The 26,532-nt window shown below is 35.5% G+C and overlaps 1 protein-coding gene across 3 annotated transcripts in view; it reads left to right on the top strand.

Annotated features, from left to right (window-relative positions):
• Positions 1-26,532, top strand: part of Vps4 (vacuolar protein sorting 4) — a 237,104-nt gene that overhangs the window by 177,444 nt on the left and 33,128 nt on the right. For all 3 annotated transcript variants that reach the window (XM_090377655.1, XM_090377656.1, XM_090377654.1), the window contains exons 9-10: positions 6,860-6,991; positions 10,051-10,138. In XM_090377655.1, coding sequence (XP_090233781.1) covers positions 6,860-6,991; positions 10,051-10,138 — 220 coding nt within the window. The remainder of the gene's footprint in view (positions 1-6,859; positions 6,992-10,050; positions 10,139-26,532) is intronic.

Below are 26,532 nucleotides of genomic sequence, written 5' to 3'. Positions count from 1 at the left end.
TCGTCCTTTCAAGGGCAAGAATAGGTCACACCCATCTGACCCACCTATATTTGCTCACTGGAGATGATCCACCACAGCGTCCACATTGTTCTATAACTCTGCTTGTGAAACATTCTCATTGACTGCCCCTACTATAAACAGGACAGAACTTCAACCTTGCTATCACTAGTTAATCTTCGTAAACCAATAACTTTTGAAAATCTCATTGGTGATGAGGAAATTTCTCATCTCTTTATATAATAAATGAATAGGCACATTATAGCAGCTTACGTGCCATTAAACCTCCATAACAACAACAACAACAGCAAATTGCTGCAATGGATAAAGGGAAGGTTGAGTGGGAGATGGCAGAGAGTGGTAATAAATGGACACTGCTCTACGTGGACTAATCTTATTTGTGGAGTTCCCAAGCTTTCAGTCCTGGGCCCATTGTTGTTTTGTGTATTTATCAATGATATCGATGAAGGTATATCAGGCTTAATGTCTGAGTTTGCAGATGATACAAAGGTTGGCAGGGTTGTTAATGACAGTAGACATTATGCTACTGTAACAGGATCTAGATAAGTTGGGCAGATGGGCTGAGAAGTGAAAACTGAAGTTTAACATTGACAAATGCAAAGTACTGCATATGAGTAGCAGTAATCCGAGAGAAACGTACCAACTGTGAGGTATTACACTCCGGGAGGTGGAGAATGAAAAAGACTTGGGGGTAATTGTGCAGTCAGATATGAAGTTCTCTGAACATTGCAGACAGGCTGCCAGAGCAGGTCATGGAGTTTTGTCAATGATATATAAGAATTTTGCTAGCAGAGACAAGGAGGTGATTGGTCCTTTATATAAGGCAATAGTCAGGCCTCATTTTAGAACGCAGAGTTGCTAGAACGAGTACAGAGAAAGGCAACAAGATTGATGAGAGGAACAAAAGGTTGCGCTTATGAAGAAAGGCTTAAGTTCTGCAAGTTGCAGCATCTGGAGGCACCTGCGAGGTGATCTGATGGAGGTGTATAAGCCTTTGAATGTTTTCAGCGGGCTCAGTGCTGATGAGATACTTCCGCTTGCTCAGATTAAGAACCTGAAGGGGCATAGATTCAGATCGAGGAAAGACAGTTGTAGAATAGATGTGCAGAAGTTTGCCTTTAGCCATCTGGTAGATTGATTGCTGGAACAGGCTTCCATCTGTTGTTGTGGAAGTTGATTGACAGTTTAAATAAATTTAAGGCTGAACTAAACAAACATTTGGAACGACCAGATGGATGAAATTGGAAGTGGTTTTTTTTGGCTGATGCTGTATAAGCTTACTTTCTTGCATCATATTCTAAACAAGCTTTCATCTTATGGTTTTCCAACTGTTTTTTGTAGTTGGTTATCCAGTTTTCTCTCTGATCACTCACTTGAGGGTGATGGTACATGGCTCTCTGTCTTCTAACTTCTCCACTAATGCTGTTGTCCTCCTAGGTTCAGTTCTTTCCCCCACTCTTTTCCTCTTGTATATTAATGACCTGCCATTGACTGGAAATCCTATCCATAGTTTTGCTAATGATAGCACATTGCATTCCACTTTCCATTTTGAGAAATCTTGCCCTGCTGAATCAACTTCAACTTCTTGAATATCCATTACCAATTCCTTAAAAGCTGATCTCCAGGTAATTCTCCAGTGGGGCAAAGACAACTTAGTTGATTTCAATCCTTCTAAAACTGTCTTGTCTTATATCTTGAATGGGTTGAGCACGCTGAATTCTGATGGGATCCTTCCACTTGTTCAGATTACGAACCTAAGGGGGCATAAATTCAAATTAAGAAAAGACAAATGTAGAATAGCTGTGCGGAAATTTGCCTTTAGCCAGCGGGTGGTTAATTGGTGGAACAAACTTCCATCTGTTGTTGTGGAAGTTGATAGGTTAAATAAATTTAAGGAGGAACTGGACAGGCATTTGGAGGGAATGGTGTGATTTTTTTTTTTTTTTTTTTTTGGCTGATGCTGCATAAGCTCATACACTTGCTTTCTTGCATCACATGCCACTACTACTACTACTATCTCGCAAAAAAGGATTCTTCTGCTCCTATGCTTATCTTTAATGACACTTCGATTTCTAGACAAAATGATATATCTCTTTTGGGGAATACCCTGACTTCTAATCTCTCTTGGCACAAGCACATTACGAATATTGCTTCCCCTTCATCTAAAAAACTTGGTTTTCTCTTTCATTCTCGGTGTTACTTTTCTTCCAAACAGCTGTTCACTCTGTGCAAATCACAAATCTGCCCTACCATGGATTATTGTACCCACATCTGGGGCAGTGTCCCATAACCTCTCTCAGGCTTCTAGATTCCATTCAGAAGAGGGCAGTTAGATTAATTAATGACTCCTCTAACAGAGTCTCTGCACTCGTTGTCTCATAGACGTACTGTTTCTACTGCATGCCTTTTCTGGACCAGCATGGCAGATTATGGTCCATTTACCTCAACATGGATTGTTGAGCAGGCTTCCATCCTGCAGTGGATTGATAGTGGCTGCAGTTTACCTTTTTTTTACCTACAAGTTGTTCACAAGGATCATTACTAACAGATTAGAAAGAAAACTTGATGAGAATCAGCCGAAAGAGCAAGCTGGTTTTAGGACAGGATTCTCAACTTTGGATCACCTTCATGTAATATCACAGATAATGGAGAAAGCAAATGAATATAAAACACCATTATGCCTGGCATTTGTAGATTATGAAAAGGCATTTCACTCCATACAGCATAAGGCAATGTTTCGGGCACTGGAAAGATAAGGCATAGACATCCCATACATTATGACTTTGGAGAAAATATGTGAGAACAGTACCCCCTTTATTAGACTAGACAAAGACAGTAGGAAATTTAAAATTGAGAAAGCACTTCAACAAGGGGAGACAATATCTCTGAATTTGTTTATTGCTGCCCTTGAGGAAGCTTTCAGAAAATTGGTCCGGTTGCAGAAAGGAGACAATGTGAATGGACAGTGCCTAAACCATTTACGATTTGCAGATAATGTGATCATAAGCCATGTTCCCAAAGAATTAGAGGAAAATCTTAATCAGTTATTAAGAGTTAGTAAGAATTTCAGACTAAAGATGAATATGGTTAAAACAAAAGTAATGATGAACAAGTATGCCACAGAAATGGATATAATCATTGAAGGAGCAGTAATTGAAATTTTGGATTCATAAACTTATCTTGGACAAGTCATTAGCTATAATAATGATAAATGGCTGGAAGTCAAGAGAAGGATAAATTTCGGATGGATAGCATTCAGAAAATATAGTCACATACTGAGGAGCAATATCCCAATTTTTCTGAAATGTAAAATAATGAACCAATGTATACTCCGCACCATGACTTATGGAAACTTGGGCACTTGCCAAAGAATAGAAGAGAAGCTGAAAACTATGCAGCGAAGAATGGAACAAATTATATTAGGAATCAGATTGTTGGATAAGAAGAGAAACACATGGATTAGGCAGTAAACTCAAGTAAAGGACATTCTTATTAAAACTAAAGAACTGAAGTGTACAGAGAAGGGCAACAAGATTGGTGAGGGGAATGAAGGGATCCTCTTACCAAGAGAGGCTTGAGTTCTGCAAATTGCAGTGGCTGGAGACTAGGCACCTGCTCAGTGATCTGATTGAGGTGTATAGGGCCTTGAATGGGTTGAGCACGCTGAATTTGGATAGGATCCTTCCACTTGTTCAGATTACGAACCTAAGGGGGCATAAATTCAAATTAAGAAAAGACAGATGTAGAATAGATGTGCGAAAATTTTGCCTTTAGCCAGCGGGTGATTAATAGCTGAAACAAACTTCCATCTGTCGTTGTGGAAGTTATAGTTTAAATAAATTTAAGGAGGAACTGGACAGGCATTTGGAGGGAATGGTGTGATTTTTTTTTTTTTTTTTTTGACTGATGCTGCATAAGCTCATACACTGCTTTCTTGCATCACATGCCACTGCTACTACTTGGGCAGGACATATAGCTCAAAGACATGATGACAGATGGACTAAGGAAATAACAGAATGGTTCCCAAGAGGAGCTACAAGGAAAAACTGGAATACAACAGGTGGACAGATGAAAATCAGAGTTCGTGGGCAGTAAATGGATGGTCATTGCACAAAACAGAAAGAACTGGAAAGTTGCTGGAGAGGCCTTCATCCTGCAATGGATTGAAAATGGCTGATGATGATGTGCCACCAAATATCCATCCAACACAGCATCATCACATATGTTGATTACAGATCCAATATATGAAGCATATCTAAGGAACAGTGGGCACTTCAGTGGCAAGCTCATACACATAAGCTCCTTCAAATAAAACCTAAACCACAGTTTTGGGCTTTCAGCTTCCATTTAAACAGAAAAGATCCTAACCAGAGTGCAGATCAGTCACAGTCATCTTGCTCATCTTTAGTGTATGCACTGCAATGTACGTAGTGTACATACTGCAACTCTGCTCACAATGAAGTATATTCTTGTTGAATGTACCTTATACACTCATGCCTGGCAAATCTCATTCAGTTTTCTACCAAATCTTAAAGAACCTTTGAGCTTTGCCATATCATCAGAAATGGTGCAAATCTATTTGAGTTTTTCTGCTTTCTGAAATGGATAGGATTATACGATTGTTTCTGACTTCTTGTAACAGTCACCATGTGTAGCTTCCATTTTGTTGATAGGTGCAATATGGTCTAAATAGCCCTTGCTCCAGAAATAACAGCATGTGAGATTCCTTTAAAAAACTGGCTTGCTCTTAGTGTTGGTGTTGTCCCTATTATGGTAAGTCTACAAACATGAGTAGCAAGGATACTAAAAGAGGAGCTGAGTACTTGGTGATAACAAGTTGTCCTTGTTGATGTTATTAATTTGTGTGCTGAAAAGGGAGCTGCATACCTTCCAATGAAATTGGATTAATATTTGTGTACGTTTACTACTACCTAGAATGAAGTGCTGAAAAGTAAGGCAGTTTTAAACAGTTCAAACTAATCATGTCACTGAAATAAAAACAGATTTTGAAATGTGAGGGGGACACTGTTTGCGTGAATCTTTAACTAGAATGGTAGAATAGTGGCAGCCTCTGACAAGTCTATTTAAAGAATAGGGTAGAAGTGGTGAGAAAAGCTATATGGGACACTTCAGATTGAAAAAATAATTGTTTACTGTACTGGTAAACAATCCTACAGTCAATCATGTAATTTGATATAAAATGTGTAGGTTTTTAGTAAAATTAAATTTTACTAAAAATTAAATAATATATTTTAGTAATGAGGACTTTAAAAATCTCCTGCTTTCCTCTTTTTTTTTTTTTTTCTGAAACATTCCTTCATTTTGTGGAAAAGCTCCCATTTTCTGCCTGTTTTGGCCAAAAAAATCTCATGTTTTCCTTCTGTGTACAGTTACCCGACGTCCAGCTTTTTGAAAGCAAAAAATTGGCAGCTATGCAGCTGTGTAATCATTTTTTGAACTCTGAGGGTGCACTATATCAGAAATGGCTTGTTCTTCTATAGCAAAATTTTTCTGTAATGAATTTTTGAAGTGATTTAGACAATTTGTTATTGAGGGGATTCACTGTATTTTGAAAATTTAATTTAAGAAGTATAGAAAACCACTGCTTATATTTTTTATTTCTGTTCATAATTATATTGCAGCAGTCAGCTACAAGAAAATATTCTCCAAATGAAGTATGTAAAATATAGATACTGATTTGGTTTATCTGTTGGATACTTATTAATCTCAGAATACTTATCAATCCCACAAATTTTTTAAACTGCAGTTCGATTTAATTTTAGTAAAAAACAGCATCAAACTATATACATTAAGAAACCTCTATATGTATTTTGTTTTAACTGGTTTTTAGTAGAGCTGGTAGGAATACAATAGACAAGCTGGGAAACCTCACCCTTCATTTGTAGTAGGAATTTTCAGACTTAATTTCCATTAGTAAAAAAAAAAAGGTTAGTTTGAGCCACAAAATTTGGGACTGATTCAAGCAAAAATTGTTAATACTAAACATTGCGGACACCATTTTTCACTATAATCTGTGCTGAATTTGGTCGCTAAACTAACGTAACCTTTTTTTTAGTAGCCAAACATGAAAGTCTATTAAATTCTTGCCAGCTCTACTTGCTTGCAATGCATTCACATTAATGCACAATTGTGGTGATTAGCAGCCAATCAGTGCAAACCAGTGGGTGGAGCTAGATCTGGCCATCATTCGCTATCACAAAGATGTGGGTAAGGGTCTTGTTCTAAAATTTAACCTTCCCTTCTATTACATTTTATAGCATTTTTGTAATTTCCACTAACTGAAATTTTGAAGGAACTAGTTTTTACTTAAAAGATGCATGGTGAGAACTAGTTTTTACTAAAAGTATCGGGTAAGTGTTAGGATTTGGATTTTTACCAGCAGGCAAAGTGGTTTGTAGTTCTTATGAGTAAAAACTAGTTTTGTCGAATGCATTAGGAGTGTCTTGTTTTTAATAGTAAGAACTGGTTACTAATATTAAGCGTCTTAAAATGAGGAGTTAAAGAAAAGCACTTGTGATATAATGAGATTCACTCACACATCCAAAGATAATCACAAATATGTGCTTTCAACAAGAATGGTTTGAAACTCCCTGGTTTAAGTGATGCATACCTAGAGCCTGTACTTTTTTGTTGACATTCAAGATATTTATCTTGAATGTCATATAAAAGATACATATGGCCTGTGTATCTTTATACATATATTAAAGATACGTATAGCATTCATTTTCGTCCTTACTATCTCGGAATCAGTGATATTTAAAATAATTATTAAAAATTATCAGTTATTTAATCACTTTTCTTTCACACATTTCACTTTTAGATTTGAGAAAAGGATATATATCCCATTGCCAGAGGAGATAGCAAGGCTAGCAATATTTAAACTTCATATTGGTAACACTCCAAACACACTTACTGATGATGAGTTCAAGATACTGGCAAAGAAAACAGACGGGTAAGTACACTTAGTTCCTACATTTTTGATTAATTAACAAATGTCTTTCGCATATAATTACTAATTAGTTCATTAAGATACTAAGAGGAATTATAGCAAAGCTAATATTTACATTATTTGCTGATATGAATTAAAATGATTCAGCAAAGCTTCTGTATTAGTAACTTACCATAGTATTTCCAGTTGAATTTAAGTGAAGTACATGAGAAAGGAATGAAATAAAAAGCAAAGGAAAGACATCACCTATTTAAATGTGCACACCCATTTAATTCATACCTTGAGAAACAGGAAATTTTTATTCAATGTCTTATATTTTTACTTGACAATCCTATATAAGATGTGCATAAAATGTCAGTCATATGGGAAATAGGAGTTATAATAAATAAGGAGACATGTTTGTACACTAACAAGAAAACATTTTTCCTTGGCAGAAACAACCAAACAACCAAAAAATGTGTTTTGAAACAAAAATGTGCTTATTTGTGACTCAAACTCAGAATGAGAAATACTTTACAACCAAATTCAACACAAATTGTATGATTATTTGATTTAAAAATAGTAACTAAAATATGTACATTGGCTGTAAGTAAAATAATCTATGGATTATAAATTTTGCATAAAAAAAAAAAATACACTTATTATGATACAGTACTTACTGTATTGGATATCTGCAGCATGATGAATCTGGGCAGAGTAAATATCTTCCAGATTTTTCATGCCCTGTTAAGTATAATTTCACCTTCAAGGTACACTGGTTTTGCAATTTTTTTTATTTTCAGCCAGAACAGTTAGAACCATTATATTTTTTTCTACTTGCCTGAAATAGAAAGCAGTTTTATTGAGAGCTGTATCTGTGTTCCAGTGGAGTATAGATTCTACACAGCAAACTAAATGAGGGCCATAATAATTTCATTCAGTGGTTTGATTAGTAGCAATCCAGAATGGAGCAATGAGGGCTTATGGACTAGAGTGCACATGTTAGTGCAGATGACAAGATTAGGATTGCATAACAGAAATGGTCTATTATTCTTCTTCGGATGTTTATTCTCCATATTTTTAATTTTTTTCTTTTGTGCTTTGTGTGTTGAATGTGTAGCAGTTGTATATTCTGGGGGTGGGGGAATAATATCCCAACATTTTGTAATATTAAAGTTTCATATGTGTTTGATTAACCTGTGCTGTTTGTTGCTATGTAGTTCTTTAAACTGTCTGATGTGGTTCCAGACCTAGGAATACTTGAAAGAAATAGCAAAAACTTGTGGTTGACATTACATAAGCTTCTTTCCTTACATCATTTTGCCAATACTGATATTAATTTCTGCCAAATAATTTATTGTTACTTTTTTATATAAATGCCACTTTAATACTCAATCTGCCAAATAGAAAAATTATTAAATCAACTCCTGTTAGTGATTGACAAAACTGTTTTCTTTTTTTTTTTTTTTTTTTCTATTAAGCTAATCACGTTGAAAGTTGTTAGTCCCCCTCCCACTAAACAACTCTTTAAAACATAACAATTTAAAGATGCAGTAGATGAGGCACCTCTTGACCTTGGCCTTAGTTGCCGTTACACAAAAATTTTCATCAACTACTAGTCAATCTTCTCTTATCTCATAGTACAGGATGAGCCAAAAGTAATGTTATAGTTTTATTTTCTCGGTAAATGCACAGAAACATTAGAACGGCAACAAAATTTTTATTTAATAAACAGAAAAATATTTTATGGCCATATGGAAAGTTATGTTCAAAATGGTATCTTTTTTGCCTCAGTTACAAGAAAGCAATCTTTTTTCACATTTTTGCAAACTTGCTACAAACACCTGATCAGTTTTGGCAAGAGAACCTAAAAACATTAATAATATTTCAATTATTAATGTTTTTAGGTTTTCTGGTTTTACAAGGTTTCCTGGAATAGACATGGTTTTTTAAACAGCTCCACACAAAAAAAGTCCACAGGGGATTAAAACTAGTGACATGGACAACCACTCAGAGCCATGTTCAGCTATGTTCACTTTTTTTTGGTAATTTTACATTGCGCAATTTCCTGACTGAGTGAGTAATATATAGATGCACCATTCTGCAAGAAAATAAGGTCTTTTCTTTCAAATTTAGAATAAGCAGAATAATGTGAAATTGGTAAATAGTTTTCTAGTGTAGCATTTCTATTAAAAAAAAAAATCCAACAAGTATCTCAAAAAAAATTCAATCCAAACAACAACACCTAGAGAGTTTATTTCTTTTCAGTTTGGATTTTACGATTCTCGGTGGCGCAATAAATACAACTGTGTTGGTTAACAAATCATTTGACCTTGAATTGCCTTATGAAAATTGGACAAATTTTTCATTTTTGCATCAGGAGAAACTTTTCTATAAATTCATCTTCTCTCTCTGGATCATCCATTAAGTATGCGATACAGTTTTGTAAAGTGAATTCTATGTTGAATATTTTAATTTCTTATTGAAATTTGAAACATTTTTAGTTCACGTTTAAAGCCTACCTTACAAATATTTGGTAGTTTGATCCAGGGTTTGCTTAACACATGTAGCATTATCTTCTATTTGTGCTTAACATGGTTTTCTGCTTCAAGGAAATTAGCAGCAGCAGCACCTCTTTCCTCAGAATGCATAAGCATCCAGTAGATAACATGTATTGTGATGGACTTAGAATCATTAGAATCAGAATAATGCTTAGGCCATTATTCTCTTTGGATGATAGTTACACTTGAATGTTTGTAATAAAGTTTATCACAGGTTTTATCTTGAGTGGTTATTTCATTTATGATGATTGCAGAAAGTGAAAAAATTTTATTTCTTCCAACAAAGAAAAAAAAAAACTTTTTAAATATATTTTAAAATATTTAAAATATACTTTAAATATTTTTTGTATATTTTTGTATTTTTTGATTTGTGGCCTGACTTTTTGGCTCACCCTATATTATGAAAGATAAGTGTTATTGACTGGGCTACTCCTTTGCAAATGAACATTTTTCTTCCACAAAACTTCATTGTTGTTGAACTGCAATTTGATTTTTTTTTATTATTATTATTTTTTATTTCAGGTATTCAGGTGCAGACATATCTGTTTTGGTAAGAGATTCATTGATGCAGCCAGTAAGGAAAGTACAAACAGCCACTCATTTTCGTAGGGTGAGTGAATACATCTTATCTGTAGTTATGCTGTTACTTATATATATATATACACACACAGCAGGCCCCCGTTATAACGCGGTTCGCTTTACGCTGATTCGCTATAACGCTGTTCTTATGTTCTTATATTATAACCCGTATCTGACTATAACGCTCTCACAGATCACTATAACGCTCTTTTACAGATTACATTTTTGACATATTTAACGAAATCGTTTCATTTGATGGAGTCGATAGCTTGAAAATGAATAGCAAAACAGCATTAAAACGTTTCCCACGCCGACTTGAGCAATTTTCCCACGCTCAGTGAAATTTTCTCGCACGCTAATTTAAGTACAGTCACTTGTTACGTAGTCAGAGATCAACATTTTAAAAAATGATCAAATATATTGCTTGTAATATTTGCGTTATATGCATTTATCCGAAGTCTAGTTAGTCATCACTCAGTACAGTATTAGACATCGTGCGTAACGGACAGTTTACTTGAACATTGTATCATAATTAATTCAACCAACGCAGTTATATTTTCGAATAGCTAATAATGACCGACAGGAATAAAAATGCAACAACGTCTGGCCACACTACGAAGCCTATAAATGTAAGAAAAAGACTGAATTTGAAAATTAAATTAGACGTTTTGAAGCGAATCGATTCCGGTCAACGACAAGCGGATGTGTGCCATAATTTAGGACTCGCAAATTTAACTGTAAGAACAATTATGAAAAAATAAATTAATTTTAGCAGCGGGAAAGATAGCTGTTCCACTGCAAGCAACTAGGGCTAGGCCGGCTATTAGGATTGAAATGGAAAGACTAACTAATTTTATTGAAGATAATATTCCAACGCAGAATTTGTTAAGTTAAATATTAAAAAAAGAGAGAGAAGAGAGAGAGAGAAAGAGATTAGCCAATACGATGATCTGAAGAAAACTCGCCTAAAAAAAAAAAAAGTGGAACCATTTAAAACTGGTAGAATAGATTTAAAATGCCGGGAGAAGCCGCTAGTGCAGATTAAGGAGCCGAAACTTTCAAAAAAGAATTTGTTAAAATTATTGAAGAGGGGTATTATGTGTTATACTTCTCAACAAGTTTTTAACATAGATGAAGCAGGACTTTTGTGGAAACGAATGTCTAAAAGAAGTTTCATATTGAAAGAACAAAAAACATGCCAAGTTTCAAAGCGGCGAAGGGTCGGTTGACTTTATTGTTGGGTGGTAATGCTGCGGGCCATTTAAAATTAATACCCCTTTTAGTTTATTTGGAAGAGGGCCAAAGTTCAACTCAAAATCCACACATTTTTCATGATTAAATTCATTATTTTAATTGGAATTTTGTTTACTTTTGATACGCAAGTAGTTACCACATAATTATACATATGTAATGCAGAATATTTTATATGTACAAATATTTTAATATTAAATATTTTGACCGACATTTGTGCATCTTTTCCTACCGTTTATTATTGATTAGGAAATATCCTATGGCACCGACCGCAGCTCACAAATACATATGTTACCTTATGGGAAAGCGGCGCTCGCTTAGCGCGGATTCACTTAGCGCTCTGTTTTTCCAGAATGAATGATCAGCGTTAAGCGGGGGTCACCTGTAATGAATTAGCATTTTGAACTATAAAGTTCTATTATAATATCCAATAGATTTTATAAAGTAAACAATTAATAGCTTTTAGTTATTTGAAAAAGGATATAAATTTTGATACCCGTTGATGTTATGTGATCTATTCTTATGTTTAATATCACACCAGAACCATAATTATTTCTTTCACTATTCATTCAGAATAGAGGAATTCTGATTACTTTGAAAAGGTTAATTCCAGAAAATAGTCTAATTTCAAGAATTAGTACAATGGTTTTTAAACTGTATTTTGCAGAACCCTAAGGTCCTTCTGTAAAGAGATCTCTGGTTCCTCAAATGTTATGTGAATTTTTTTATTTAATTTGAAAAAAAAAAAAAAAAAAATTTTAAACATTCATAAATACTGCATTCAAAACCACATGCATAGCTATGCAATACAGTGTACCCTGATTTACGATATTAATCAGTTCCAGCGACACCATCATATCGTGAAAATATCGTAACGTGAACCCAATAACACATTGTTTTTGGTAATTCATTTCAAGATCTAGTAAGTTGAAATTTTTGAGGTATAACTAAATATTTATCTCTCTAAAATATCATTTTTAAGGTTGTGAGTGTGACCTTAAGACCATATAAAAGGTCGGGAACGTGGTTTGTAAATTGTATTAGTTACCAATTCAAATCATTAAAATGCACTACACTTTCATCATTATCACATGTTATAAGAATCAATTTTAAATGCCTTTGTGATATTTTTCTAAAGCACATTTCTGGAGGTCACGACCATAAAACAATTTGCACTTTCCGGTTTATTGGGCTTTTCAGTTATAAGCAATTATAAAAGAGAGATAAACGGGTAGTAAACTCTTATCTTCTTGCATTTATGAAAGTACCGATAGCTGGAATTGTGTGGTTTTTGTTATTATGGTGAAATGGTGAAGTGTTATTATGGTGAAAAAGCCGTGAAGTAGGGTTGAATTTGAAAGTGTCTGCAATTCTGCCCAGACACGATAGGAGGGAGTATATGATGAGAGCCTTGTCGATCAATTCGGCCCTGGAAAGATTGTGCAAGGCTCAAGGGGTAGAATTTTTTTCAGCCTGGAATGTACTTGTTAACAGGAGAGATTGCTTCTACAGGGATGGGATACACTTAAATAGAAAGGGTGCAAGAATATTTGCTGATGCTATCGAGGCAGTGTTAGGTGGGTCGGAAAGCTGCTAGCTTGGGGGGGAGACAAAGACTAATGGATTAACAGTAGCCACTGGCAGAGGTGAAAGAGATTCTTGCACTGCTTCTATTGGAATGAGCAGAAGCCTGAAAAACAAGATGCAGGATATTTCAGAGACTCCTGGAAGTCATTGCGGTACAAGTAAACACATGGGTTGTGTTAGGGTAGCTAAGAATAGAAACAGGTGCATGTATACTTGCGTATACACCAATGCTAGGAGTTTAGTAAATAAATTTGATGAATTTGAGGTATTACTCAAAACATCAAAGGCAGATATTGTTAGGATATCAGAGACGTGGTGTCACACGGATATAAGGAATGCAGAACTGGAATTTGGGGAGTACAACGTCTACAGAAAGGATAGACAGGATAGGAAGGGAGGAGGGGTTATGCTATTAGTTAAAAAACACATAAAATCCAAGGAAGTGAAGCCAGTCGACATCGATGGACAGGGCAGTGTTCGAGTCAGTTTGGTGTGACATAAGCATAGGTAAATCAAAATTGAGAGTAGGAGTGTGCTATAGGCCTAATGCCTCTGATGAGTATAATAAGATACTGTACAGGGAAATAGAATGGGCCAGTAAATCAGAGAGTCTTATAATGGGGGATTTTAATTTCCCAGATATTGACTGGAATTTGTGGGTTGGTCACTCACACACTAGCAACGCTTTTGTGGATTTATTGGATGATTGTTTTCTACACCAGCATGTTCGGAGGCAACTAGAGGGAGTAATACTCTTCATCTGATTATCAGTAGTGATTCTTCATGCATTAGGAATCTGCAGATAAAGGAACCACTGGGTGGCAGTGATCACAGTGTGCTGAAGTGGGATTTACTCAAGGAGGTAACTACCATCAGAGGTAAAGGGAAGGGTTTTTGCTTTCGTAAAGGCGACTATGATGGGCTGAGACAGTATTTAAATTCTATACAGTGGGACCAACTGATGATGTTACCAACAGCAAATTCAAAATGGGAAGCATTCAAAGAACTAATCTTGGAAGCTACCAGGCTTTACATACCAACCAAGAAATATTGTTCAAGGTTCAGGCCTAAATGGTTGTCAGATGAACTAATGAGACATATGGCAGAGAAGAAAAATGCATGGGATACATACAAATTAATGGGTGACGTGGAAGCCTATGATAGATATAAGTTGGTCTGTAACCAAGTCACAAAGGAGATTAGGCAGGCAAAGGCAGATTATGAGAAATCCTTGGCAAAGGATGCAAAGAAAAACAGAAAAGAGTTCTTTACCTATTTAAACTCAAGAAGGAAAGGGATGAATCAGATTGGTTCACTGGATGTTGATGGTTCAACAGTTGAGGATCCAGCTCATGTGGCTAACAATCTAAACGAGTATTTTGCATCTACATTCACACATGAGGAGTTATTCAGGAAGGGGAATGTCGTAGGTGAAGTAAACATTGGCAGTGAGCTAGATGATTTTCTAATAACTGAGAGGAAAGTGGAGGAGAAATTGTTGAAGATAAACATAAAAAAGGCACCCGGGGTGGATGGGATCTATCCAGTTATATTAAAGGAGGCAGCAAAGGAAGTAAGCAAACCCCTAGCCATAATTATGAGAGCTTCTTTGGACTCAGGTGAGGTACCCATGGACTGGAGATGTGCAAATGTAACCCCAATTCACAAAGGAGGATCAAAGGCTGACACAAGTAATTATAGACCTGTTAGTTTAACTTCGGTTCCAGGAAAATTAATGGAGGCACTGGTTAAAGAAGCACTGCAGGATCATCTGGAGAAGAATTCAGTTATAGCTCAGACACAGCATGGGTTTGTAAAGGGCAAGTCTTGTCTGACTAATTTGATTGGATACTATGATGTAGTCACAAAAGAACTGGATGCAGGGAATAACTTTGATATTATATATTTGGATCTTAGAAAGGCTTTTGATACTGTTGCGCATGGAAGACTGCTGCACAAATTGGAGAAGTGTGGCATTCGAGGCAAATTGCTGCTATGGATAAAGGGATGGTTGAGTGGCAGAAGACAGAGAGTGGTAATCAGTGGACACTGCTCAACGAGGACTAATGTTATTAGTGGAGTTCCTCAGGGTTCAGTGTTGGGTCCATTGTTGTTTTCTGTATTTATAAATGATATTGATGATGGTGTATCAGGCTTAATGTCCAAGTTTGCAGACGATACAAAGGTTGGCAGGGTTGTTAAGGACACTACTGATACTATGCTGCTGCAACAGGATCTGGAAAGGTTGAGCAGATGGGCTGAGAGGTGGCAAATGAAGTTTAACATTGACAAATGTAAAGTACTACATATGGGAAACAGTAACCCCAGATCAACGTATCAACTCTGTGGTACTACGCTGACAGTGGTAGAGAATGAAAAAACAGCGCCTCCGTAGCCAGGTGGGAAGGAGCAGCAGTGCGTAGCACACGCTTCTTGATTAGACCGGGGTTCTAGCCCGTCACCACCAAATACGGAGTATGCGGAAAGGTCAAGGATAACCACCGCATATCCCGGAGCAATATGGCCTTAGTTGCTAATGCTCCTAAAAACCAAATAACAAACAACATTAGAGAATGAAAAGGACCTGGGGGTAATTGTGCAGGCAGATATGAAGTTCTCTGAGCAGTGCAGACGAGCTGCAAGAGTAGCTCATGGTGTCTTGTCAATGATATACAGGAATTTTTCTAGCAGGGACAGGGATGTGATTATTCCCTTGTATAAGGCATTGGTCAGGCCACACCTTGAGTACTGTATACAGGTCTGGAGGCCTCATTTCAAGAAGGATGTAGAGCTGCTGGAACGAGTACAGAGAAGGGCAACAAGATTAGTGAATGGAACAAAGGGTTGCTCTTACGAAGAAAGGCTTAAGTTTTGCAAATTACAGAGCCTGGAGACTAGGCATCGGCGAGGTGATCTGATAGAGTTGTATAAGGCTTTGAATGGCTTGAGCATGCTCAGTGCCGATGGGATTCTTCCTCTTGCTCAGAATAATCACCTGAGAGGGCATAAATTCAAATTGAGGAAGGACGGATGTCGGATAGATGTGCGGAAATTTGCCTTTAGCCAGCGGGCAGTTGGTTTGTGGAATAGACTTCCATCGCTTGTTGTTGAAGTTGATAGCCTAAACAAATTTAAGGCTCAGCTGGACAGGTATTTCGAACGAATGGAGGGGTGAAATGGGAGTAGTGGTTGTTTTTTTTGGCTGATGCTGAATAAGCTTGCTTTCTTGCATCATATGCCTCTACTAATGTTAATGCTAAATGTGTTTCCCGTTTACTGAAATCTTAAATCGTATAAAGTTTCCCCTTTACTGAAATCTTAAATCGTATAAAAAACATAAATACATTTTCAGAATCTTCTCTTCATTCCTTATTTTTTTTAAGTTTCGTAAACTTGTTACTCCACGCGAATCATCTTACTTGCAATTTGTGTGTGCCGTTAAAAAATGCTTATGCATGTAGTCGTGAAATTTATAATTAAAAGAGAAGATTGTCTTTGGAAACAAACTCCTCTTGAAACATTTCTGTTGCACTGGTCGTGCAACAAATCAACGAGTGCTGGGCTAATAATGAGTGATCATCGAGTGTGCATTTAGTCGATGATGATGAAGAATAAACATTCTTTAACATTCGTACACTAACAAGAAAACATTTTTCCTTGGCAGTAACAACCAGAAATGTGTTTTGCAACAAAAAAGTCATACATAATTTCTCTATTATTATAATTTGCTTGATTTTACAGGCTACATTTCCATTTCTTTTGATAAATCAATCATTGTTTAAACATAAACTAATTAGCTAACTAATTTCATTGTTGAGAATGTAAACCCTATTTTTAACCTTATGTCTATGGGAAATAAATTCCTGCTTTACGAGTGTTCACTAGGAACGAATTAACTCAAAGTCGAGAACTACATGTGTATATATATACACACACACACATAGGGTGATTCACTACCAGTGCAACAAACTTGCAGGAGGTGTAGGGGGCACAAAGACGAATCGGAATCACATAGCATTGTAGGGTCCGAAATGCCTTCGTCATGCAGTAGAGGACACTGAACGGGAGGTCGCGTGAACAACGATCCCGCTGTTCAAGCGACCTCCCGTCAGCGTTTTAAGTCAGCATTTGCGAACCGGTTCCCGAGGCAGTAGGATAGATGAGTATTCAAACGTTGAACTGGCCGACATGCACCTCACGTATGGAGCTGCGGACTGTAATGGGCGCGCTTCTCTGTGCTTGTACTAGGAACGTTCCAGGAAAGTTCAGCAGCTATCCGACATGGCATTGATTCAACAAGATGTCGGAAGCATTTGGGAGGTGTGGCCAACCAAGCTGTGTGTAATGTGGTCAGCAATGCAGGTATGGAGGTGATTAGTATATCCAGATGCCTGATATGCCTTTCCATAGTGTTCCACAAGTGCTCCACTGTTCTTCTAAATTGGCTTCTATAATTCCCCCTCTCTCTTTCAATGCAGTTCGAACATGTGCTGTAACCAGTCAACTTCCTTTTTCTGCCCAAATTCAAATTCACTTTTCATCTTCCTTGTTTATTCATTCAACTGCCGTTTTTTGGAACAACCTTCATACGTATTTCCTGAAAATTACAATCTACAGAAGTTCTAGTCTAATGTCAACAATTATCTTCTTTCATGTGTTCAACCTCCAATCTGTGCATGGTATTAAGTACTATTAAATATGGTAATAATAAAGTACTGCAGACTCGATTTACCAAGATTGGATTAACCGGGACACTTCAAAAAAAAAAAAAAAAATCGACCAGAAATCATAAAATTCAAGTAATGACTAGAATAGGTATAAACAGATATTTTGCAGGTGGTAATTAAGTGACAAGAAACAGCATTATAGGTCGTCATTGGGAGATTAGTGTACCTATTATCTTGCATCCCCCACTGTTTTCACACCTACCACTCAAAACAAAAAAAGAGACCAAATGTTTAGTTTGATTTAGTGCGTCGCATTGATCGTTGTGTTCCGTCGCACCTCAAAAGGATGACTTTTGTTTCGTTATTTATGTAAGGATGTCTTTTTTGTTTTTGTTTTTTTTTTAGTTACTATTTTTTATTATTATTATTTTATTTATTATTTTTTTTTTGTTTAGAAATCGTGAAAATGTTGGGCAAACGCAAGAGTTGTGCTTTCAAATTAAACAAAAACTTGAAATTATTTAAAAGTTTGAAAACGGCTTATCCATTAAATCTCTAAAGAACCATTATAATGTTGGTGACCAAATGTACTCAACATTGTAAAAAATAAAGGGACGTATTGGACACACGAGTAGTATGTGTTAAATTTTTTTTTTTTTTTTTTTTCCGTGGTTAACCGCGGGTAACTGAATCAGCGGATACGTGGGCACAACTGTATATTGTTTCTTTATTATTTAATATATTTTAATAACGCAAGCAGGGAACGGTCACTTTCTGTTCTCAAACAAATAAAAAACTATTTGAGGAATAGTTTAATTCAAGATAAATTGAGCACTGTCAGAACCGTAGCTTTGTTCTGGTGGTGCAGGGCCCAAATTTATAGTGTTCACCCAGCATCGTGATGTGAAATGAGGAGCTACCTGTGAAAGGGCAGTGGACGCTGGTCACAAAACATGGTGGTAGAAGTCTATTTCTGACCACATGACCAGCCAAAGCCTTGTGGCTGGTCATCATACCCTCACAGGCTGTTGTGACACAGAGTTTAGTTCATATTTCGTAGTATTACATTTGTATTTAAAAAGATCGGTAAAAATGGTTTTTTTTCTTCTTTTTTCCTGATTATATTTATACAGGTAGTTCTCGACTTTACGAGTTAATTCGTTCCTAGCGAACACTCATAAAGCAGGGATTTATTTCCCATAGACGTAAGGGGTTACGTTCTCATAAATAGAGGTTACGTTCCAATAATGAAATTAGTTAGCTGATTAGTTTATGTTTAAACAATGATTGATTTGACGAAAGAAATGAAAATGTAGCCTGTAAAATCAAGCAAATTATAATAATAGAGAAATTATTTACGACTTACAAATGTTAAAGAATGTTTATTCTTCATCATCGACTAAATGCACACTCGTTGATCACTCATTATTGGCTCGGTACTCGTTGGTTTGTTGCACAAGGAGTAGTCTTCTTCAGAAATGTTTCAAGAGGCGTTTGTTTCCAAGATAATCTTCTCTTTTAATTATAAATTTCATGATTGCATGCATGAGCATTTTTTAACAGCACACACAAATTGCAAGTAAGACGATTCGCGTGGAGTAACAAGTTTACGAAGCTTAAAAAAGAAACGAATGAAAAGAAGTTTCTGAAAATTTATTTATGTTTTTTATACAATTGAAGATTTCAGTAAAGGGGAAACACACATCATAATAACACAAAAAAACCACACAAATCCAGCTATCAGTATTTTCGAAAATGCAAGAAGATAAGAGTTTACTAGCTGTTTATAATTGCTTGCAGTAACAGAAAAGCCCAATAAACCGGAAAGTGCAAATTGTTTTATGGTCATGACCTCCAGAAATGTGCTTTAGAAAAATATCACAAAGGTGTTTAAAATTGAACTTATGATGACAATGAAAGTGTAGTGCATTTTAATGATTTGAATTGGTAACTAATATAATTTACAAACCACGCTCACAAACTTGTATATTGCCTTAAGGTCACACTCATGACGTTAAAAATGACATTTTAGAGGGATAAATAGCTTAGTTATACAGTGAAAATTTCAACTTCCTAGATCTTGAAACGAATTACCAAAAAACAATGTGCTATTGGGTTCACATTATGATATTTTAACGATGCGATGGTGTCTCTGGAACTGATTAATATCGTAAAGCGGGCTACGCTGTATTGTATAGCTATGCACGTGGTTTGGAATGCGGTATTTATGAATGTTTAACATTCGTGTTTTGCAATTAATGTTCATATTTTCGATTTTGTTGATACTTGGGAGAAAAAACTCATAAACCCGCAAACTCGTAAAGCGAAAACTGCCTGTATATGCAAGTTTTTTTTTTTTTTTTTTTTTACTCCGTTATCTTTAAGTGTTCCCTGCAAGAGCTTGGCACTTCGGTCCTCGATCTTATAATGAGATTCATCACACCAATCGACAAGGTCCAAGCAGGAATCATTAAAAACTTCAGTCCAGTCCATCGTGTAGAAAATAACTGCCCATCTATCTTAATCTGTTCAGCATGTGAATCAACCTCAGAAGAACTCTGACAAAAGACTTCAACTGAAATAGCTATTACAGAGGGAAATTATTAAATGCCAGGATGCCGCTGAAATGACTTAAATTCCCAAATTCCAAAGTTGTTACAAAAGGCATACCTTGAAATGTGGGTAGGTGTTAATTTATAATTTAGCCATCACGGTGTATAATATTCACATGCTAAAGCAGTATTAAGCCTGGTTTAGGATGTACAGATTAGTGCAGTTCATCATTTTTATATTCAGCAAACTACTCAAAGTAGGTAAATGGCATCGTTTTAATTATACCTCTTTATGAAGACCACAATATGAGATATAATATGAGACCACATTGATGAAGCATTACTTATTCGAGGTAGTGCAATATCATGGCATCTCATTGTGAAGGTCTTCACAATATGAGATATAATTAAAATGATGTGGTTGCACTAACCCGTATGTCTGTAAACTCCCAAGTAACTTGAGTCCTTTGCCCTAGAATGCTTTTAGCCTGCTTTTGGAGCAAATGATATAGAGCAGGGGTGGCCAACAAGTCAGTTGCGCTCTACCAGTCGATCGCAGCTTTAATTTCAGTCGATCACGACAAATTTTAAATGTATATAAAAAATGGATTAGTCAAAATCTAAATATTATTATTATGCGCCCCACTGCATACTCTTATTACAAATCCATTGATGAACCACGTGACTACCCTTGTCGCCGCACAGCCGCTAGGTTTGTCTAATGAAAATTCACACAGTTACGCTGTGGAGAGCATAGTGTATGTGTTGATTTCTTATTAGCTTACTTAATATTAATAACTGGATAGTACTTATCTGTTAAATTAATACCCTTTGATTTAAAATGAATACTATGAAAAAGAGTAAAACGTGTCATTTTCATCAAGAATGGGAACTAGAATACTTTTTTGTAATGATGAAAGAAAAACGTTGTTTGATTTGCGTGGCTATACCCAAAAGAGGAAATTTAGAAAGGCAGTTCAACGCAACTCCATTGTAAATACCAATCAGATTTACCACCTAATAGTGACCTTAGAAAAAATAAATTAAAAGAAATTAAATCCAGATTATTTGCACAACAAAATTTCTTAATGACACCCAATTTACAATCTAAAGCCGTAACTGTAGCATCATTTAAAGTGAGTCGTCTTCTTGCAAAAAAAATGCAAACCATTTTCTGATGGTCAATTCAATTCATCAAAGACGCATTTTTCAAAATAACAGATTCTCTTTTTGAAAATTTTAAAAACAAAAATGAAATTAAAAGTGCTCTTCAAGATCTACAATTATCTCGAAATACTGTGATGTTATGCTTCCAAAAAATTAGTAAAAATGTGAGCGAACAAATTGCATGCTCATATTGCTAATTGTGTGTCCTTTACTTGACAACTGGAGGAATCGACAGAGGTCAGTGATACAGCTAAATTGCTATTTTTATCCTTATGGTTTTCGATGATTTTGCCACTAGAGAAGAACTGTGGGTATGGTTTTATTAAAAGAAAGAACTAGAGGTGTTGATATATTTAACGCATTCAAAAATTTATAAAAATAAATAAATTACCACTATTTAAGCTCGTATCAATAACAACAGATGGAGCTAAAGCAATGACAGGGGCATCTTAACAGATTCATAGCATCGTCCCAAAAGGATGATGAATTTCCAGATTTTTTGAGTTACCACTGTATCATCCACCAACAAGTGTTAGCCAGCAAAAGATTAAATACTAAAAGTATTATGGACATAGCTTTCAAAATCGTGAATTCCATCAGAGGACAATCTCTTCAAAGGAGACTTTTCAAAATGCAACGTGATGAAAGTGAACCAGATCTGATATTACACACAGATGTGAGGTGGCTGAGTCGGAGTCAGTTTGTACAGAGGTTTCAAAATTTGCTGAATGAAATTAAAAAATTTGTTGATCGAATGAGAGATGATTATCAGCCGCTACAAGATACGGAGTGGTTGTGTGATCTTGCTTTTTTTTTGTCAGATTTTACCAGTAAATTAAATTATTTGAATTTGGAATTACAAGGAAAAAATAAAAATGTGGTTGACATGATTCGTAGTATTTCTGCATTAAATATACGTTTTTGGCAATGGCTAAGAATCTCAAAGAAAAAAAAATTCGATCATTTTGCAAATATGCAAGATCATTTGCAAAAATATCCTGTTTTTGGATTTAATAGTGAGAAATATGTTTCTGAAATTGAGAAAGTTGTGGATGATTTTGAAACCAGATTCAGTGATTTTAAAACAATTGAAGATATTGCTTAATATATTTCTTATCCATTTAATGTCGGGTTAATGTCCATTTAATGTAAATTGCAGAAAAAATCACTGAGATTTTTCACATGGAGAAAATATTACTTGAAAATGAAATTATTACATTTCTAAACGATATCTTTCTAAAAGCCAGATCATCAGAAAAAGGCATTTAGAAATATGTTTGCTGAGAAAAGTACTAAAATGTAAAAAAATGCAGTGAACTTTTAAATTCCTGTTTTGGTTCAACATATCTATGTGAATCGGCCTTTTTGTATTTGAAAAAACAAAGATGAAGAATTGCTCTACTCTTACAGACTTGCATACAGAAGATTCTTTACGGTTGACCTTATCCCAGTACAGTCTGTCCTCGTATAGCACGATAGTTGTGTTCCTAGAAAACCTCGTGCAATGCAAAATCGTGCAATATAAACAACAGGCCCTATGGGAAAAGTGGGGTTAGGTGCCGACCACCCAAGATTGAACACACATTTGGAACCAAAACATTACCAAATACAATAAATAATCGGGTAATTTTAATCGTTATAAAATAACTACGTATTTTATAACGATTAAATATATTATAATAAAGTGTTTTTAGTATTTTTTAATACTAAAAAAGTATTTTTTACGAATAAAATACGTATTCGTAAAAAAATTATTATATTAAATAAAATAGTCGTAATAAAATACTTAGGTATTTTATTAAGACTATTACGTAATAAAATATTGCTAATTCTTTTGCTTCTATCGTAAGCAAACTTGTTTTTTGTTTGATTTTCTATCCAAACAGATGACAGCCGTTCCATCTCTTCCAATTCTTGTCTTAATGTAATGGATTTCAATTACACTTTGAGTTGTTCCCGCTATGAAAGTTTTTATTTTCTCCGCATTCTTTGTAATTCTCAGCGTTGCCTCATTTAGGTCTGTAGCACGTGCAATATCACATGGTCTTTCATTTCGCTCAAAGCGTTTCACAATTTCATATTTTTTTCCTCTATCGACAGAGGTGGACTGGCCATAAGCCTTACCCGGGAAATCCCGGTGGGCCGGAGGCCAGTGTGATTTTGGCCATAAACCGTAGTATGAGGCCACTATAAATTTTCCCGGGTAAGAAGTTTTGACCCAGTCCGCCTCTGCTTATCGATATTGCTTTTTTTTTTTTCTCTCTCTGAATCTGCAGTGTCTTCACCAGGACACTTCCTTTTCACACCTTTTAAGTATTTTACTAATTTTTAGGGAATAAAGCTCAATTACAAAATGAGGAGGCACGCTTAATACACATAAACAAAGCTGAGCGCGTATAGCAACTGAATAAACAACACTGTAAAGGCCGAGATACACTATTAACACCCCACATTTTACTAAAACACATTTCTGGGGGTTACTACCATAAAACAATAAAAACAATTTCCAGTTTCGTTTCTGCTGGTGGAATCTGTTATAAACTGGTAGTAAACTCCATCTAATTGCATTTGCGATTATATGGATAGCTGGAATTGTGTTGGTTTTTACGTTATTATGGTGAAATGTGTTTCCCCTTCACTGATATAAAACACATAAATACATTTTCAGAATCTTCTTCATTCCTATCGTGTTGCGTTCAGTTGGGGTGATTCCACGTTCGACTGCCATTTCTTGTAAACACAAAGGCGAATCGTGCATAAGCGAATTCGGTTCGTGTTATATAAGATAACATTCCCCTATTTATAAATTGTGTATGATCGAATTCGTGTAATGTAAACACGTGTTATACGAGGACCGACTGTATATCCCCGATTTTGAAAGCTAGGCAGATGATATGAAGACACAAACATCACATAAATTAGAAATTTAAATACAGTAGACTCTCGATTTTCCGGGATAGATGGTAAAATAAAAATCTTGGATAATCGATTTCCCGTTTAATCCAAAAATACTGTAAGTCCCCGACATACATTCCAGGACTTCTTATGTAAGTCGAGTTTTATGTAACTAGGGAATGACTAATAAAATATTGCTCCTATATCCATGATATGCCAAAATTCCAAAAACCACATTGAAGAAAAATAGTTATATATTTTTAATTAGTTCAATTAAAAACTTTATCTGGGGACAGCGGTGACGTCGCTGGAGTGGCACATAAGAAAAGAAAACATTAAAGGAAGAAACTGTAGAGTAAAAACTGATATCAACAGTGGATTCTGGTTATTTGGCCCACCAGTTAATTGGGGCAAATCTTAAAAAACAGAAACCAATGGAGAAAATAGCCAGGGTTTACTTCGCTTAATTGGGACAGCATGCCGTTTAATTCGGGCAGGAGACCGCAGCACTGGAGATTACCCTATGATTGTCTCCAACGGTACGAACGACGTGGTTCGGTCGAAATTCTGGAGGTCACGACCATAAAACAATAAAAACAATTAGCATTCACCTGTTTATTGGGCTTTTCTGTTAGTGAAATCTATCATAAACGGACAGTAAACTCGATCTTACTGAATTTGTGATAATACCGACAGCTGGAATTCTGTGGGTTATTATGGCGAAAATGTGTTTACACTTCCATGAAATCTTCAATCATATAAAAAAATTAATTTTCAGATCTCTTCATTTCTATTTTTAAGGCTTTGTAACTCGTTACTCCGTTCTCACTTGCTCGTATCGTGTTACTTGCAATTTGTGTGTGCTGGTGTGTGCTGTGTTTTTTGTTATTGATTGCTTATCTTTTTACTGTTTTTAATTTTAACCCCCACCCACAAATGTCAGTGAACAGAAATGTTAACTAGTTCGTATGTACACATTACAGTACGTATTAATTATTCCAATTATCACGTATATTCTTCCGATTTTCACGTATTTTTTAATTGGTTAGGTAATAAAGAGAAATTTGTGCTTAATATATCTTTGTTTTTATAGCCTGTGGATAATATTCCTCCTATTTTCACTAATTAGAATCGCTGTTTAATAGAATTAAAATTCATTTCACAAACGTGATTACAATGACTGGCGCTTACTACACATCGTATAGTGAGCGGTACTTTACTACGGCGAGTTCGTCGTAACGTGATTTCATTGTACAGTGAACCAATTGTAAAGGGGGGTACATTGTATTTTTAACTATTTATGTGAAACTTCGGATAATTGGGGCAGCTGCTTAATCAGGCCAAAATGCAGTAGTCCCGATGTGTCCCCAATAACCGGAATGGACTGTATTTCGTAGCCTTGGTTATCATAGTTGACTTCATTGGTTCCAATCCCTTTACCGCTTCTCATATTCTACCTTTTTTCCTTTATTATTGTGTTCACTGTTGACACTGAAAAATCTAAATTCCGCACGATACTTGTTTATGTTTGACAGTTTTCAAACATCCTTATTTTCATTTTGTGATCCAAATCGATTGCTTTTTTTTTTTTTTTTTATGATAGATTTACTAGTAGCACCGTCACTTGTTCTCTTAGTCGTCACCATGAAAACGGTCAAAATGAAATTTTATGTAAAGAATTTCACAGGGTTAAGGCAAACTCACTATTATCACCCCACGTGAGCTAACATTTTATTAAAACTCCTTTCTGGAGGTCACTACCATAAAACAATTTGCCCATTCCGGGTTATTGGGCTTTTCTGTTACTGCAATTCATTATAAAAGGGTAATAAATTCGATCGTATTGCATTTGTGATAATACCGATGGCTGGAATTCTGTGGGATTTTACATTATTATGGTGAAATTGTGTCCCTTTCACTGAAATCTTCAGCCATATAAAAAAAAAACCTAAATAAATTTTAAAAATATCTTTTCTTCATTCTTGTTTTTAAGTTTGTGACTCCAAATCCCACGTGCCGTGATCGTCTTTATTGATTGCTTATTATTCTGTTTTAAATTTTACAATTCTAAAAAAGGAAAAAAAAATTAATGTAAGTTCGAAGTTACGTAAGTCGCGAACTTACTACAGTACAGTATGTCCAAAAATGTTCAGCAATCTACGTAAAAAATATGGCGATAGATAAAAAAACTTACCGTGCACTACTCGCATGTCCAATACGATGCTTCCCTTTATTTTTTACAAGTCGCGTATGGTTTGGTCACCAACATATTATACTGGTTCTTTAGAGATTTAATGGATGCACCG

This window comes from Mastigoproctus giganteus, chromosome 7 (assembly GCF_048544385.1).
Source record: "Mastigoproctus giganteus isolate SK-2022 chromosome 7, ASM4854438v1, whole genome shotgun sequence".
Classification (NCBI taxonomy): Eukaryota; Metazoa; Arthropoda; class Arachnida; order Uropygi; family Thelyphonidae; genus Mastigoproctus; species Mastigoproctus giganteus.
This window is presented reverse-complemented; position numbering and strand designations above follow the sequence as displayed.